General features: G+C 44.9%; 3 protein-coding genes across 3 annotated transcripts; 1 reads left to right on the top strand and 2 right to left on the bottom strand.

Moving 5' to 3' along the window:
• The first annotated feature begins 1,602 nt into the window (after positions 1–1,602).
• On the top strand, positions 1,603–10,474 carry LOC4326897 (uncharacterized). Its single transcript, XM_015763364.3, has 8 exons — positions 1,603–2,019; positions 3,437–4,176; positions 4,992–6,346; positions 7,482–7,543; positions 7,627–8,227; positions 8,312–8,393; positions 9,896–9,943; positions 10,045–10,474. Exons 1-8 carry the CDS (start codon positions 1,671–1,673, stop codon positions 10,246–10,248), a joined length of 3,441 nt encoding a protein of 1,146 aa, XP_015618850.1. The 5' UTR covers positions 1,603–1,670; the 3' UTR covers positions 10,249–10,474.
• Positions 10,346–11,993, bottom strand: LOC4326898 (serpin-Z1-like). Its single transcript, NM_001408979.1, has 2 exons — positions 11,532–11,993; positions 10,346–11,402 (listed from the first exon to the last, which is right to left on the bottom strand). The coding sequence occupies exons 1-2, from the start codon at positions 11,940–11,942 to the stop codon at positions 10,578–10,580; spliced, it is 1,236 nt and encodes a 411-aa protein (NP_001395908.1). The 5' UTR covers positions 11,943–11,993; the 3' UTR covers positions 10,346–10,577.
• Positions 11,994–12,465: 472 nt separating this feature from the next.
• On the bottom strand, positions 12,466–15,363 carry LOC4326899 (uncharacterized). The gene is made up of 3 exons (XM_015779239.3): positions 15,215–15,363; positions 13,098–15,100; positions 12,466–12,900 (listed from the first exon to the last, which is right to left on the bottom strand). The coding sequence occupies exons 1-3, from the start codon at positions 15,243–15,245 to the stop codon at positions 12,808–12,810; spliced, it is 2,127 nt and encodes a 708-aa protein (XP_015634725.1). The 5' UTR covers positions 15,246–15,363; the 3' UTR covers positions 12,466–12,807.
• Between the last annotated feature and the right edge of the window lie 1,513 nt (positions 15,364–16,876).

Below are 16,876 nucleotides of genomic sequence, written 5' to 3' on the forward strand. Positions count from 1 at the left end.
CTTTCTCTATAAAAGGGTGAGGTATATATATGATTATCCTTCTCTAGCACCGGTTAGCTATATCTCCCCTCATTATACTCATACTTTCTTCCCTAATTATCTCTCTCTTCCCATCCCCTCTATACAGTGGCGGATCCAACGCGAGTACTTGGGGCCTAAGCCCCCTATCCCATGGAGTAGAGGAAGATGGAAGAAGAATAAGAGGGGAGATGGAGGGATAAGGCGGCAACGAGCCCCTCGCCAACCTCTCTCTTTGCTGGTGTAAGAATTATTAGTCGTTGTTTCTTCATTTATTTAGAACTAGGATCTCGATCTGCCCTGCCTCTCGAAGAGGGAGGATCATCCTATTTTGCTCGTGTAAGAATTATTAGTTGTTGTTTTTTCATTGATTTAGATCTAAGATCTCCTTTTCTCATCATGTAAGAATTACTGGTTGTTGTTTATTCATTGATTTAGATCTAAGATCTCCCTTTTCCATCATGTAAGTATCACTGGTTGTAGTTTTTTCATCGGTTTAGATCTAAGATATCCATTTTCCATCATGTAAGAATTACTGGTTGTTGCTTTTTTTATTGATTTAGATCTAAGATCTCCCTTTTCTATCATGTAAGAAATATTGTTTGTTGTTTTTTTCATCGATTTTAGATCCAGCGCCAGGCAGCCGCGGGCGGCTGGCGGAATCGCCACAACGCATGGTTGCTGTCCCCGAGGATCTCCACCGCGCTCCACGAGAGGTTGGCCATGCTCCTCCCTGAAAGGAGCAACTGCCTTGGCTCCGGCCACGGTTGGGTCATTGTCTATGACCCGATCTTCTACAAGCCGTAGTTCCGCCTCGTCGATCCCCTCATCGGCGGCGAGCCCCAGCTCGGCCTCTGCGGCGTGTAGCCGCCGCCCGGTGGCACCCTCCACCGCCAACACCACCGCCCGCAGGTGCCAGCACCGCGCCTCCTCCAGCCCATTGCCCATCACCACGCCGCCGCCCACCTCCCCGCCCCTGTGCGCTGCTCGGTAAGAGAGAAGAGAGAGGAGAGGGAGGAAGAGGAGTATGATAAGTGGGACCCACATTTTTTGTAATAAATAATTTGCTGACTGGATTGCCACGCGTACGCCACGTAGGACAAAACCGCTCCGGATTGGGCTGTGGGGGATAATTTGTCCGGTATTTTAAGTTTAGGGTGAGTAATATCTGGTTTTTGGGTTTAGGGCGGTAATTCGGTTGACCGCGATAGTTCAGGGGGTAATTCGTACTTTTTCCTAAGTATTTTTTTTACCCAAACTAACGTAAGCGCAAATTTTATCTTACCAGTTCACCATAAATCCATTATAATCATGTACCCCGTCCCATAATATAAGGGATTTTAGAGGTATGTAACATATTCTAAGACTATGAATCTGGTCGCATCCCTCTAGATTCTAAGGTAGTCCTACTTTCTCTATTTTATAATGTAAGACTTTTTAGATTTATTACATTATGAAATGGATATGGCGTGGAGTGTTTCATTGCTAGTAGGAGTAACAGATTCCTAGTATCTGTCCGTTTGCCATTACACCACACAGGCACACATGCCACACACCAAACCACAGGCCACACACGCCTGAACTGACGGGGTGTCATCAAACGGACTACGGAGTTGACACTGTAGACTCCTCTCCCCCGCGTCGCCCCGATCATGGCGTCGTCGGCGGAGCCGCCGCCGAAGAAGCGGAGGCTCGTCGAGGTCCATGTCCCGTCCCCGGCCCCGAGCCCCTCCTCCTCCTCCGCTCCCGCGCCGGCCTCGCCACGGTCCCCGGTCCCGCCCCCTCCGGGCGTGCCGCCGCCGCCGCCGCCTCCCCCACAAACCCTAGCCGCCGCCGCCTCCCCGCGGCCGGAGGAGGCCGTACGCAAGCGCCGCAACAGGGAGGAGCTGCGGGGCCTCTTCGAGTGCTACCGCCGCATCCGCCTCTGCGTGGAGCGCAAGGACGCGCGCCTCCTGCCCGAGCTCGAGCAGGTGTACCTCTCGCTCATCGCCAGCTCTCGAGGTGCATGGACTCTCCCCTCCCACTCACGCTTCATCAAGATAGCGCAATTGGAAAGTGCCGAAATTCGTATAGCGAGTCGATGTGGCGTTTTCTCGATACCACTCTACGCTCGAAGCTAGTAGAATTTAGTTCTGATCCGTCTCTAATCTCGATTGATGGTTATTACTTATTACTTGAGCACCTCGTTCCTATTTTTCTTGCTCCGTTGTGTGTTTGTGTTAATCAGGTGAGGGAAAGCAGAAGGCTTGCATGGGTGTTGGATTATATCATTAGAGGAAGTATACAGTGGTTAATGGTGACTAAAAGGATGCTTTACTGCCAGCATATTATAGTGAAATAGATTTATGGATCCATAATCCATATGAGCTGCCATGGGAATAAAATATCCAGCAACAAATTTCACATGATTAACCTGTTCTGTACTCCTGCCCCGTGTGTAGTTTGAAACTTTAATCTACTTGGTTAGGTCTTAGGTCAACAAGCTGTGTACGTATTTGATCCAGGCTCACAATAGAGAGGTATGTGCTTGGGAGATGTACTGTAGGGCGTAGGCACTACTTATTTACCTGTTCGGAAGTAGTTCCTGAGAATAATTCTTAGTCACATGCTTGTGACCAACAGTATGGAAATTATTGTTGGTGTATCCACAACTGGTTCATCACCACGACTGATTTAAAGGAGCACCTGTTTGTTTATCGATCCTTAGAGCTTTTGTTGGCCTTACTAGTGATGAACTCCTATCAAAATCAGTGTCCAACTGTATTTATTGATTGTATGCTTGTGTGAATCATAAGCATGCATCACAAAAGGATAACAAATATATTAAATCCAGGTTTCCAAGTTAATAAAAAAACAGAAGCAAAAGTTGATCAAATAATACTGCATCACTGATGTAAAACTGAAGTAAGTTCGTGGGGTATCGACATTTTGATCATCACATGTTAACCAACAACATAGAAAAAAACTGCTTAGGGTTAAATGCTCTTTATATTTGGAAACTTAATCTCACATGTTTGAGCTTATCTAGCTATGCTCGAATTTTCTTTTGGCAGCATTCATGTTTCTGTACTCTTTCAGTTATATTTTTACCAATTTGATTAACAGAGAATGGAACTTTTGGAGGTTGAATATCTCTAGGAGAGTTATTGTAGCAACCTAATTTGCCAAGTTATCTTAAGACGATGATCATATAAAACTTGAATTGTTTTTCATTTATCACTTAGCTTTTATTTGTAGCATCGGACTGAAAGACTCTGATGTTGTGAAGTTCCGTGTGTTTAATAGAGACATTAATTAATGTAATCACTGGGGCATGTAGGTACTTGATTACATGGATAAAACTTCATATATTGAAAGCAATTACTGTTTTACCATGCTTAAAAACCATCCTCATCATTTTCCCTTACCTTCGATGCAGGTTGTACAAGCGTTCAACGTATTTTAGCTGACTTGATTCCTCAATATGCCTCATACTGCCCTACTGCACTTGAGGCAGCTACCAAAGTTTCCATCAACATGTATAAATGGAACCTGGCCATTGTAACAAGAGGGGAAGATGTGGATGGTGTGGCATACCAGACTGCTAGGGCTTGTATTCTTGGCTTAACTGACATATGCTCCACAGCATCCTGTGAAGCACCCAAATCATCTGTTTTAACAGGAATCTGCTCTGCAGTTTATATTACTGTCCTCACATTCTTCATTTCAACATTTGATGGGAAGGATATCTATCACATAGGCTCAAGAAAACTTCTAAATCTTCAGGACCCTGTGGAGCTGTTAGACATTCTAAAGCAGGATTCAGGGGGTGACAACCAACAGGCAGACGACTGTTTAGTTGAACTGAGAGCACTTTCATTGCTATGCATATTTCTTTTATTTCCAGAGAACATACTAGATGCCTGTTTTGCGCTGATTGCTTCTGCAGAAGATGTAAACGGAGAAGGATTGTACTTTCTAAAGCAGCTAACCTGCCATCTGAACAGTGGTATCATAACTGATGCTCTCGATGTTCAGGGGGATGGAATCTCCCAGTGTACAGGAATGGACGTAGATCATCCTAGCACCAAAGAATCTGTTGATTCCAATCTATCTTCTCATAGTGTTGGTGTTTCAGGAAGTTCTATGTTGCAGCCAAATGAGTGTTACATGACAATGGTATGGACCACTATTGATTGATGAAGCATTTTAACCTTTCGGTCAAGTACTTTTGAATTTTTCCCATTAGAAATGATGATGGGTTCTAGCATATAAAGTCAATTACTAAGCACCAATTTGATAGTGGTTATATTAGTTGCCCATTTATTTCGCATTTCACCAATAGGATGGTTGGGTTATGGACAGTCAAATGAGTACCGATGTTCATTTCCTTATCCATGATAAGGATCTGCACACACTTAGGCTAAAAGTAAGCCAGAAGGTTTCAAAGTTATAAGCTAGATTTGCTATAACAAAGATATATATATTATCAGTGTGTTTCAAAGTGCCTATTTTATGTGCAACTTGTTAATCACTTTCCTAACTGTGCTGCCTTTCTGACCCTTCATTACTGTTGGGTGTTGCACGAGGCCTTTTGGTTAGCTCATTCTTCTGTGTGGAAATTCATTTCAGTGAAAGTTGGCAATGGATTCATTTGAGTGAAATGCATTTGCATTTTTGCTAGCCATTATTCATTACTCTTTGACTCTGTGACATAAATATTGATCAAATGGTTTGTTTTGTCATTAATTCAACAAATTATGGGGGCAAGGAAATTTTATGCGCCCAGGATGAGTATTATGAGCGTATATTAATATATGATATACAGATTGCCAGGCAATAAACAATTATTTTATAAATGTGTTATCCTTAAGGGGTCTTTTTTTTTGCAATTTTTCACTTAATTATATGTGGTAAAAGACTGTTATGTAGTTTCACTCATTAGTGTTCTTTATGTTTATTTATCTAATGTTATTACTAGGTTTCACTTGCAGGCCATCTCTAGGCATCCATCTTTGAAAGGCTGGATATTATTGAGGTACAAAAAGCTGTGTGATTCCTGTAGAACTGATGTGGTTTCAGAGGTATCATCGTGTTTAAATGTTTTGGGCTCTTTAACACAACTTGAAGACAATAAAAGTCACATGGGCAGTGAATCATCAGTGCTGGACAAGATTGATGAAAATTCAGGGGGGTATTTGCAACCCAATAAATTGGCATGTTCATATGAACAGAGAATGCTTTTGAAAACTGATATCGCTGATAGATATGGAGGGAAAACTGTGCAGAATAAGAATGCACAGATGGTGCATACTGATGAGGTGAAAACTGAGAAGTTAGCAGATGTCAAACTCGATGTCTGCAAGCAAGGAAATGTAATTTCTGATGCAGGGCATCAAGCTGCAAGACTTGATATGCACACACCAAAATCAACACATGATTCTGCTGGGGGAGCTGCAACTCTCACTTCTCCGGGGCAGAATTTTGGAAAGGCGAAGCATTCATATTCAGAACCATCTGATCTTTATGGTGCTCATTTCTCGAGGGATGTGATTTCAGTTTCAAAGGAACTTTGGATTGGTTCACTGGGAAATAGTGCTGCAGAGTCACTAGTTAGATCGAAATTTGAGGAGTTTGGCCCCTTAGCAAACTTCTTATTTTATCCCCCAAAGAATTTTGCCTTGGTTGAGTACGGGAACATAATGCATGCTGTTCATGCATATGGATGTATGCAGGGTTCCTCTGTTTGGGGTGGTGGTCTCCAAATAAGGTATTTAGATAGACTTATAGGCAGCAAGGGATTTGCTAGTGGTATAGCTGTTGGTGAAAGTCGTCATATTTATGTTGCTAAAGTTAAGAACAAAAAAGATAAAGATGAGGTGTTTGATGAATTAAAGGCCGCAGGGTTGAAGAGGCCATGTAGCTTTACAGATATTTCCAGTGAAAATGCTTTGCTTCTTGAATTTGAGACAGCAACTGATGCAGCTGCTGCGAAAGCCCATATTAGGCGCCAGCTTCATCCAGATGTCTGTTCCCAGGACAAGAATACTTCTGGTCATGAACTTTTTGTGCGGAACATAGACAATTCAGTCCCTGACATGGAGTTTATCAATGCATTTTCACGATTTGGTGAGGTCATAAGGTGGCAGTTCAATAAGCTTGATGGGAACTGCTTGATAGATTATAGATCACCTAATGCTGCTGCCACTGCAAAATCTCACCTGCATGGTGCAAGATTTGGGCTGAAGTCAATTAGTGTTGAATCGAGATCTGTGCATGATAAAACTTTGTCGCCTTCTGTTCCAATGCTAGCCCCGAGTGTTTCTGACAGCAGTCACCATGAGATCAGGTTAGCTCAACCTTTTCTTATCTTCTTAATCCTGTACAGATATAACCATGGTTGATGGTTGCAACAGTTCTAAAACTTGTATATTTTTTTTATCATAGCTCCCAAAGTGTGCTAAGTCGGTCTGTTGTTAATGCAACTTTTCTAGACCTGGTCAATGCAATTTGGAGTCATCCCATGATTTGTACGATCATATGCAGTGGGTGGTATTGGTTTGCATATGCCATCGATCTATTTGTGCACCTGTTTTATTAGCATGTTATTTTTTTTCCAGCTATCTTGAATCTTGTGAAAATGCACTGTTAGAATGTAGGATGCTATCGCTGATTTGACATACCTATTTTTTGCTGATTTAGATCCTCTGTTGGATATTTTGGGTATTGGGCCATTTAGTACCCATCCTTTATTTTTGGTGCTGCAGCCTCCTATCCTGTATGTGCAACTATGCATGTATCTGTATATACTTTGGCGCTCGTATGTCAAATACTGATATAATGTCAAACTTCCAAAGTGCTACTGACCTACCATTACATGGTTGTTCCTTCACTGCTTAGTCCCTAGTTGTTTGCTGGTGCCTTATGTGCATTGTATCATGCTAGTGGCTGCTTTTTCAAATATAAAGCTTCATACATATAGCCGGTATTTCCATTAGCTTTGCCTTTGATTGCATTTCTCCAACTGCATGAAAGTCTTTTTATAGGTTTTACATGCACTAATATTGACGTCAAGCAGGCCTGTGGACAAAAATTTCGTCATCTTAGGCTTTCATATATCAGTGCCACCTGATGATCGTGAAATTATTTGGTTAAGGCTGCAACCTGCAGAATGTAAAAAATATATGGTCTCTGTAACATGGGTTTTTTTTTTCCATGTGGGTATGTCAAGCTTAAATATTTTCCAGAATACTGATTTGTATGTCTTCCCTTTCCATTGAGCTCATGGTAGAACATTATGTCAACTAGTGTTGTTTGTTATGCTGCTCTTTACGATCTGCTTATATTTTAGTAATTTGTATACCTAAATTAAGGTTTTGAGTGCTTGAAAGTCATTTGTTGCTTGCACCTTGGGAGTATCACATTGCTGCTGTATGCAATTGATTGTTTAATTTTACACATCTATGAAACAATCAAATCTGCAGGAATCCAAGGGTTTCAGGGTATAATGCAGGCTTCACAGTACCAACAGAGCGACCAATTTATGGTAAGTCTAGTATTCTTTAATTTAACAAATTTTGCGAGTTTGTGCATGAGTTGGCTCCATGTAACAGTATGGTTGACATGCAGGTCCATCGGCTCCCAGAGCTCCACAAGGCATCCTTCCATGCCCACCTGTTTCTGCACACCGTGGTCCTGTAATACCACCGCCACCTATTCAAACTTCTTTTGTCCGTCCTGTATATCCTGGTCCAGGAAGTCCGTGGGAAAATACTACCCCAAATCCATCCTTCAGTCACGCTTCTCCTCGAATGATGCCTGGAAGTAGCTTCCGTATGAATCCACCTGCTCCTCTTCCTTTTATACCATCTTCTGTTACCCCTCTTACACAGTTTCCTGGAGGTTCAGCACAGCAGTCTGAGAAAAGGCCACCTCCACCTCCACCTCCACCAAATGTAGCCCCCCCACCATTTACTCGTCAAGATATACCACCCCCACCACCATCTCCACCACCACTACCTATTACTCAGCCACCTTCTGTGCCACCACCCCCAAATTCCCCTCCTCCGCTTCAACCTGCTACTGACCCTTCTGACTCACAAAAGCAACGTTCTCATCCTCGATGGCAGGGCTCTCTTTCAAAAAGTGGTTTACATTACTGTTCAATCTATGCAAGTAGAATAGAGTTGGATGCTTGTAGATATGAACATGCAGTTTCTGAACCGACAGGGTAAGAGATACATCAATCCAGCCTACACATTCTATTATTACAACATTACATATTCTCCTAAAACATTCTTGTTTGCACATTTAGGTGGCCTTCAAGATTAGATGTGACAAAGCGAACGGATTACCAACATGTGAAGACAACTTTCTCCAATACTCCACCTAGCAAAGTAAGACTCTAGAAGGCCATGTACTATTTCAGAAATACTTCTAGCCTAGTGTAATTTTACAGTTTAAGTAGTCTCACCATAATTCAGTCTCTTTTTTTCTGTTGGCATAACTTTTCTGAAGACTGTTCTTGTATTTTCACCAATCATGCTTTATAGTTGTGTGTTTATACCATGTTTCATCTAAACTGCACCATGAGAACATTTCTACATTTTGTCCTTGATATATATGAATTTAGGTGCCAGGATCCTCAGCATTGATGCTTGTTAATTTGGCACAAGTTCATTGCATAAGGGATCTCCATTTTATCATCTTGGTTTTATTTGAGATGATTGAGCTAAAATTAAGTAATAAGTGAATATTTTATACCTGGATGTAAGGGAATAACTATTTTGAGATTTTTTTTAATAAATGCAGTGCTAATACTTCTATGTTGTTTTTAAATTGAAATTCTTGATATTTAATTCAGCTAATGGTGCATGGTCATATCTCTGAACTTGAAATCTGGCAAATAGCATCTTTTGCTATTTAGTTCAGTTCACTATGTATGCATGAAAAGCAGCAGATCGTTAGGAATGGGATGGTGCTACTAGAAGTTACCCCCTATTAAGCCATAAGCCGTGAGCAGCTAATTTATAGCCGATTGTGCGGTCAATGATGATAAGCCACTTGTAGGTTAGCATGGCTATGTTTCAGATGTGGAAGTTGATATGTCAATGAATTTTCTTTGGAGTACAATTTAAGTACTTGCTCATTGTGGGGCAAATGCGTCCATATAACGATTTATCTAGATTAAACAGAAAGGTTTTTAATATATTAAGAGTAAATTTCACATTGGGCGACATATTTTGACCAAGATTTCATAATGGACTAAGGTTAAATCATTGTTTTCACTTAACACCATACATCTTACATAAGTTTTCAGTTTGGACTAGGGGTGAGCAAAGCAAGGGAATGTGAGAAAACTTCATATGATTTACACATGGATAATTATAAAAGGCAAAACATTTTATGTTTTCTTCCTTATTTTTAGTGTGAGTGGTAATTAACTCTTTTCTAGTATTTTATTTTTATTCATTTGCCCCTATGTATATATCATTTTGTGCCACTTTTAAACATGTTTGCATCATTATTTTAGTGTGATTTGCTGAACAAAGTTGTTTTGTGATTTTCTATTTCTTTCTAAAGATATTTATCTTAATACTATGGAACTAAAAATGATGATTTGAACTAGCTTTTCTCTGACAACTTCCATTGATTTGCTCAACCCTAGTCCAAAGTGCCAACTAGTGCAAAGATATGTGGTGCTAAGTGAAAAGGTTGGGTTGGCCCTTGCCCATTGTGAAACTTTGGTCAAAACATATGGTGCAGTGTGAAATTTACTCATATATTAATGATGGGGCTGATGTATTTCAGTGTGGTGCAGAGAGAAAATCTCGAGCTACTTTTATCTATCGCATCTCGCAGGGGAATAATGTTTACTGTTTGTTATTTCACTTTGCAGAGAGAGGTCTGTCGGCTATTACCCTGTTCGAATGGTGATCAGAAAGGGGTATGATTTTATTATATACACTGCCAACCCCACTACCTGAATATCTATTTTTATATGAAACCACATTAACCCTTCACTACTTATGTGTGTTTATCTTGCAGTTCCGGGATTTTATATCCTATCTGAAACAGAGAGAATGCGCCGGTGTGATCAAGATTCCATCTGTCAAGCCATTGTGGTCAAGGCTACTATTTATCCTTCCTCCCACGCCTGAGGCCTGTGGGATGCTAGAACTTCCGCCCCATCCGACCGAATGCCTAATTGCACTGATTTTGCCAAAGGAGACGACTGCTGAAGCGACCTAACATGATTGTCGCGTAGACACATTCCGTAACCTCGTTGCTTCCAGTTTCGTGCACAGTAAACAATTTTGCATGAATGATACTAAGTTCCTACAGCTGCTTATGAATAATATGCTTCCAGTTTCGTGCACAGTTAACAAATTTTCATGTTTTCTTTTGACGAGACACCAATACTGTACTTATTCCTTTTGCTGCATAACTGATATATAGTTGCTACAATATCACAGAATTGACCGGTGATCCGGAATTTTTACACGCAAAGATCACTACAGGGACATGATCTGACGAACCGCTCCGTGTTCTCTTCGCTGCTTACTTCACCACATCGGAATCTAGGTCGAGGACGAAGGATTGGTGACTTGCCCGGCGAAGACCACCACGCCGGTGAGGTCCTCCTTGATCAGGAACATGAAGGGGTGGTCGGCGACGAAGTCCACGACGTGAACCGGCGCCGATGGCGCCGCGCAGCCAAGGGTCATGACGACGGCGGTCGCCGCCGCCGCCTCGGTGCCTTCCTCGTTCACCTCGACGAAGGACTCGTGGTAGACGGCCGACACGACGATCTTCTCCGCCTCCGGCGATGACTCCACCATCTCCGACAGGTCGGCGCCGGGGTACTCGAACGGCAGGCGCAGCCCGAGCTGTCGCAGCGTCTCCGCCGCGTTCGTCTTGTACGACAGGGTGAACCTCGGCACCATGAAGGCGCCCACGGGGACCTTCTCCGTCAGGGCGGCGGAGCTCTCGATCAGCGCCGCCGGGTCGGAGCACAGCTTGCGCAGCATGTCAGGCAGGCCGTGGCGCTCGTCGGGGAGGTAGATGTACATCGAGAAGAGGCGGCCGGTGTCGCGGCCGCGGCCGCGGCCGCCGCGCGCGTACGGGAGCCTGAGGACCTTGTAGCCGGCGCGGCAGGCGATGTACTGCCACTTGCCGCTCGACATGAACGGCGCGGAGACATGGCCGCCGTCGGGGAGGTAGAAGACGTCGTCGCTCGTGGACCGGGCGTCGAACTTGCTTTCCCAGTCGCCCTTGAAGTAGAGCGCGTTGCCGAGGACGGCCGGCGTCGCGCGGTCCACGGCGTCTTTGGGCAGGAAGTCCTTGATCCGGCCGGCCGTCGCGCTCTCGAACCACTCGTTGATCTCTCGCCTCGCTTCCTCTAGCTGTACGTGCATCCATCGACCAAGAGAGATTATATCGTAATTTTTGCGGCAAGAACCAAAATATTTCGATGGATGGATGAATCACATGGAGATGGAGGAGAGGTTTGTTAGTCAGGCGCGGGGGCTCACCTTGTCTCGGAAGGACACCGGGCGCGCCTCCGCGCGGTACTTGTCGGCGACGACGCGCGCGTACGCGGCCTTGAGGCGGAGCGCGGCGTCGACCCAGACGCCGTTGGCGAACCGCACCTTGGGCCCGCCGCGGTCATCGCCGGGGCCGCTGTCGTCGGCGAGGGAGCACAGCGCGACGTGGGACGCGAGCGCCGCGTGGGCGGGGCCACCCGCGGGGCCGAGGAAGGCGATGATCTGGTCGAGCGTTTCGCCGCGGGCCCCCGCGCCGAGGAGCGCCAGCGCCGCGTGGAGCGAGAGCGGGGAGACGGCCAGGTTTTTGTCGCCGCCGCCGCCGCGTGGGGCGCGCGCGAGGTGGCCGAGCAGGCGCATGGCCATGGCTGTCTCGTCCCGGACGGCCTCCGCGAGCTCCATGGCTGAGCGGCCTCTCGAGACGGTGGGGTTTTTCTTGGATTTTTGGTTGTTGTTGTTGTTGTGTGTGTGTGTGTTTGCGTTGCGGCGGGTGTTTTTTTCTCTCTTTTGTACCGTGGAATGGTGGGATTGGGATTCGGTTACATTCCCCGTGACATGTCCCCAGTCCGGAATGGTGAGTGTGTTGGGCGCGGGAGGTTGTGCCGCGTCGCGTGGATGGGACGCTTCGGGATAATGTTGTTGCCAATTCCAGGGTTCCACTTCCACATACGGCTGTGTTTTTTTAGAGAGAACAGTGTACAGGTGGTTTTGGACTAGGTCCCTCGCATTGACATGAAAATTGAAATAAAATCCGTGGGCTGTGAAGATATGGTTAGTTATACTCCCAGTCCGCTCTAATCCATAGAGTTAGCCATACCTACTACACTAATAAATACCCAGGTAAACAGTAATAATCCTTTGTTACTGGTACATCAATCGACTGACCAACTCTTCTCAAAGTCTTTACACGGCGCATTAAGCGATCAGCAGATTCAGAAGCATATTGATTGACTCAATTAGGTAAACCAGGACACAACCATATATCCAATACATCCATCAGTTACAGGTTTTTACCGTCAGGAGTAGAAAATGAGTAGTACATGAACATCAAAGCATCATGAATATAGCGAATGAGATTCCGCGGGTACTTTGAGAGAAGAGGACTAAATGAGTTATTACTGCAGTCTTGTACGTCAACTAACTTGCGAAGTGCTACAGAAGAAAAGCTAACTTGCTTGGGTAACAGCCAGGAGTTGTAGTCCCGAAACTCTCTCCACTCCACAGTAAGGATCAGCATCTGTTGACAGTGTTAATGTGTCATTCTGGCTCAAGGAGAAGTCACCCGGTTAAGGAGACGATTTGAGCGTCTCAATGGAGTTGGCGTGGTAACATCCTTCTTCTCCACCTTTGCAGCATTTTCCTGATGCAGAAAACAAAAGGAAGTGAATAAGTAGCACTGCTACCCACAGCTCGATATTGTGTACTAAAACAAATGCTTGACCATTATGGAAACATATTAATGTCAGCAGTATGATGATAAAAGACTTATCTAAGCATCTGAACACTATGTGTAGCCTGTAGGTGTAAAGATAAGTGTTTGAGGACACTGAATTTTACCTCCTTTTTCGTTTTTCGAGCACTAGGGCTTTTAATTGCTGTAGTTTCCTTCTGCATCTTCACCACATCTTTTCTCAGAGTTACTGATGGTTCCTGAACTGCAACATCCCCAGCATGTTCATTTGATCCTTTCCGGGAGCTTCCTCTTGAGCTACTTGCATCCACAAGTGAGAACTCCCCAAGCAATGCCACCACTGGAGGTCTCGAGCTGTCAATGTCTCTACGGCCAACAGAATAGCTGTCTGGAATCCTAGCACTGCCAGCATCATCTTGGTGAACTTTCTGAGGACGATTCCCGGAATCAATCTGCTTGGGCAGTGGAAATTGCACAGCATTATTGAGGTTGACAGATGACACTGGTATGGGCTCTGGCAATGGCACCTGTTCCCTGAAGCTGGCAAATAGGTCAGGCTTGTGCAAAGGTGATAGTGTAGGGATCTTCAAATTGACAGGCGGTTCTACTTTGGGAACTGTCAGTTGCACAGGTTGTAGCACAGATTGTGGTGAAGGGAGCACTGGCAATCTTGGATTTGGAGCTAAAGGGGATTGTTCAAGCCTACGTGTTGACACTGATGCACCCTTAGGAGACCTCTGGAAACACTTGAGCATAGCAGCTGCAATTGCAAATGCTGCAACAGAAAAGCACGCCAAGATCTCCATCAAGTGAAGTTTTATTGAAGGCCACAGTGATTTTACCATAGCTACTATTGCCTTTGCAGCTGCAGCTGGATTCTCATACTCCAATAGCTCGGTTGCCTGATCCAATCTGTCATTTTCCAGGCCCTCTCCATCATACCCTACCTCGTTGTTTTCTTGTTCTATTGTCTTCTCCATGGAGGCCAACTGCTGGGAGTGTTGCGAGTGATCCTCCCCTGCCTCCTCCTGATGAACTAACCCTGACTCTCCCTCCACCATATCAGCGGTGTAGGTTGAACCAATGGAATCTGCAGTGACATTTTCATTCAGGCTTACAACTTCACCCAATTGCTCGGCATTCTCAGAGGTTGCAACCATCAATTCACTCAGTTGAAAATCTTCCTTGGAATTCTGCACATCCTCCACGGCTCTGTCCCCAATTTGGCATGTAAATTCTCCGAATGGAACATTTGGGCATGAATCTGCCAAACCCATCGCAGCAATCGCCATGAAGTTTTTACGAGAACCACCCATGGGGCCATACAGTTGGGCTGCATTTTCACTGCCGTTGGGCACAGTTTGATCTGTAGCTTCTTCAAACACATGATGTGAACCCATCATCTCAGTTGGTGCTCGCAACTCCAGAGAACCTACTTGATGAGCGCTAGCATCATGCACGCTCCCAGTTGTTCCAGCAAAATCGAGCCCCATTTGTGAGGTAGGAAAGGGAGAGGAGCTCATACAATAGATGTAGCAGCAAGAGCAGGCCGCGGCGACGAGCAGAAGAAGCAGCCGCCGTGCCCACCCACCACGAGGAGACGGAATCTCAATCTCCTCCTCCTCGGCGTCGGCGCGGTCGAGACCACGAGGAGACGGAATCTCAATCTCCTCCTCCTTGGCGTCGGCGCGGTCGAGTTCGGCTTCGCCGCCTCTCACCGACGACCCGGAGGACACGCACTCCGAGGGGGTGGGGGTGGGGGTGGCCGAGGTGGCACTGGACGACTCGTCCTCCGCCTCGCGCTCCAGCCGGAGGAGGATCTCGCGGCGCTTCTCGGGGTTGTAGCGCAGGAACTCCGGCCGCGGCGTGGTGTAGTTCGTCTTCGGGTCGTACGGCCCCTCGCCGCGGCAGGAGAGCGACGGCGGGCTCGTCGCGGGCTTCGCCTGGGAGAAGAACTGCGGCGGCGACGCGGCCTCCCCGCTCCCGTCGCCTCCGCCGTTCCTCTCACCCAGCACCTTCTTCCTCTCCAGAGACGCGGTCCACTCCGCCACGGCACCGAGACGCCCCGGATTCTCGCTCCACGCCCTCACGTTCTCGTCCGCCTCCGCGTCCCTTCGCCTCGTCGCCATGGGACTTCCTCGCGGGGAACCTGCACACGGCGCGTAAAAGCGGATTGAGCGACGAAGCAACCGAAAATTGAGGGGAATTATACGCGGAGAGGAGACTTAGATTAGATTAGATCCGGGCGGCAGCACCCACTCACCATGCGGAAGAACTCGCTTGGGCAAATCCATGGCGGCGAGGGGGTTGATTTGATGGTTCGGAGCGGCGGCGGGTGTCGATTCGGGGGGGTGGGATGATGGGGAGATGGGAAGAGACGGTGGCTTGGGGATTTGAACCGGTTTGGATCTTGCCGACCGTTGGAGCCGGCGATGCGGTTTTTATACGCGCGCCGTGTGACACTCGTCATGAGTCCGGACGACGGTCGAGCCGCACGTGTTGTGTCGTGCAAGTAGCCGAGTAGGAGTACACTCTTGTCTTCGGAGAATTGCAGAGAAATTGCTCAGAAACACAAGGATTCTATTAGGAGAAGTTTGCACTGTTTACATCTCATCCTAAAATTTTTCACCCTATCATATCAAACATTTGAACACCTTTATAAAATATTAAATATAGGCTTAAAAATAACTAATTATACAAATTGCGACTAATTTGTGATACAAATCTTTTAAGTCTAATTGCTCCATGATTTGATAATGTAGCACTACAGTAAACATTTTCTAATGATGGATTAATTAGGCTTAATAAATTTGTCTCACGATTTACTGACGGATTCTGTAATTAGTTTTTTTTAATGTCCAAACACCCCATGCAACACCCTATATAAAACTCAATGTGACACGCTAAAACTTTATACCCCTTATCTAAACACCCCTTACTCCTACTTTATCCTTCCTAAAATAAATAAACATTTTTTTACAACAGCTAAACATCCATTACCTACCTTTAGAAACCAAGCCTTCCCAAAATAAATAAACATTTTTTTTTACAACAGCTAAACCCAAGGCAACAGTACACACGCTGATTTAAGTAAAAGAAAAATAGTACACACGCTGATTTAAGTTAAAAAAAACACTACACACGCTGGGGTTAGCAGCTAACCAGCAAGTCTCATGGCCTGTTTAGATACTCTAAAATAGTAAAACTTTTGATATTTTAGAGTTCTTTTTGTCATTTTAGATCTAAACACTAACAGCAAAAGGTGGCAATTTGATATTTGGCATTTGCTAGTTCATGGTAGCAAATTTTGCTAAAAAGTGCTCTGGGACCACACCCTCTCTCTTTTTCTCTCTCTTTAGTGCTAAAATGACAACTTTAAGATGCATTTAAACACTAACTAGTATTTTTGCAATGCCAATTTTGTTGTCACCAAAACTTTTGCCATTTGCTATTTCCCATTCCAGGCCCTCACAAAAAAAAAAGGGAGCTCCTCCCCCACCAAAGTTTATATCATATAACAACCTAGTAGGGAGTATATCTGTTCACAACATCGACACAACCTCAAACCCAGCCTATAGCTTTTAAGGCATGGCCAACGCAAGGGATACGCTCAAGTAGATGGGGCAACACCCCCCCAAAAAGCTAATTAATTTCCCACGGTGCAAGTTGCTTCATGTGGTAGTCTCGTTTTTTATTTCAGCCCCTAGTGTTTTTCACTTTAGTACTCACAATTTTCCAATTTACTAGCAATGATGCACGTGCGTTGCAATGGGTAAAGGTAATTTTAATCATGTATACTGGTGGAACAAAAATAAAGGAATCATAATCATAATAATAATATTAATAAAATAAAATTGCAGTGACCTTTGGTCAAAAAGATAAAAATATATAATTAATTTTCTATTAATTCCATTAGCAAAAAATA

Source organism: Oryza sativa, chromosome 1, assembly GCF_034140825.1.
Source record: "Oryza sativa Japonica Group chromosome 1, ASM3414082v1".
In the NCBI taxonomy this organism is placed as follows: domain Eukaryota; kingdom Viridiplantae; phylum Streptophyta; class Magnoliopsida; order Poales; family Poaceae; genus Oryza; species Oryza sativa.

What these genes read in the sequence shown, in the direction of transcription:
- LOC4326897 (XM_015763364.3), top strand. Translation starts at nt 1,671, where the DNA reads ATGGCGTCGTCGGCGGAGCCGCCGCCGAAGAAGCGGAGGCTCGTCGAG. An exon ending in GCTCATCGCCAGCTCTCGAG is followed by an intron (nt 2,020 to 3,436) that starts GTGCATGGACTC and finishes CCTTCGATGCAG; the next exon opens with GTTGTACAAGCGTTCAACGT. An exon ending in ATGAGTGTTACATGACAATG is followed by an intron (nt 4,177 to 4,991) that starts GTATGGACCACT and finishes TTTCACTTGCAG; the next exon opens with GCCATCTCTAGGCATCCATC.
- LOC4326898 (NM_001408979.1), bottom strand. Translation starts at nt 11,942, where the DNA reads ATGGAGCTCGCGGAGGCCGTCCGGGACGAGACAGCCATGGCCATGCGC. An exon ending in CGGTGTCCTTCCGAGACAAG is followed by an intron (nt 11,403 to 11,531) that starts GTGAGCCCCCGC and finishes ATGCACGTACAG; the next exon opens with CTAGAGGAAGCGAGGCGAGA.
- LOC4326899 (XM_015779239.3), bottom strand. Translation starts at nt 15,245, where the DNA reads ATGGATTTGCCCAAGCGAGTTCTTCCGCATG. An exon ending in CAAGCGAGTTCTTCCGCATG is followed by an intron (nt 15,101 to 15,214) that starts GTGAGTGGGTGC and finishes CGCCGTGTGCAG; the next exon opens with GTTCCCCGCGAGGAAGTCCC. An exon ending in CTCGAAAAACGAAAAAGGAG is followed by an intron (nt 12,901 to 13,097) that starts GTAAAATTCAGT and finishes TTTCTGCATCAG; the next exon opens with GAAAATGCTGCAAAGGTGGA.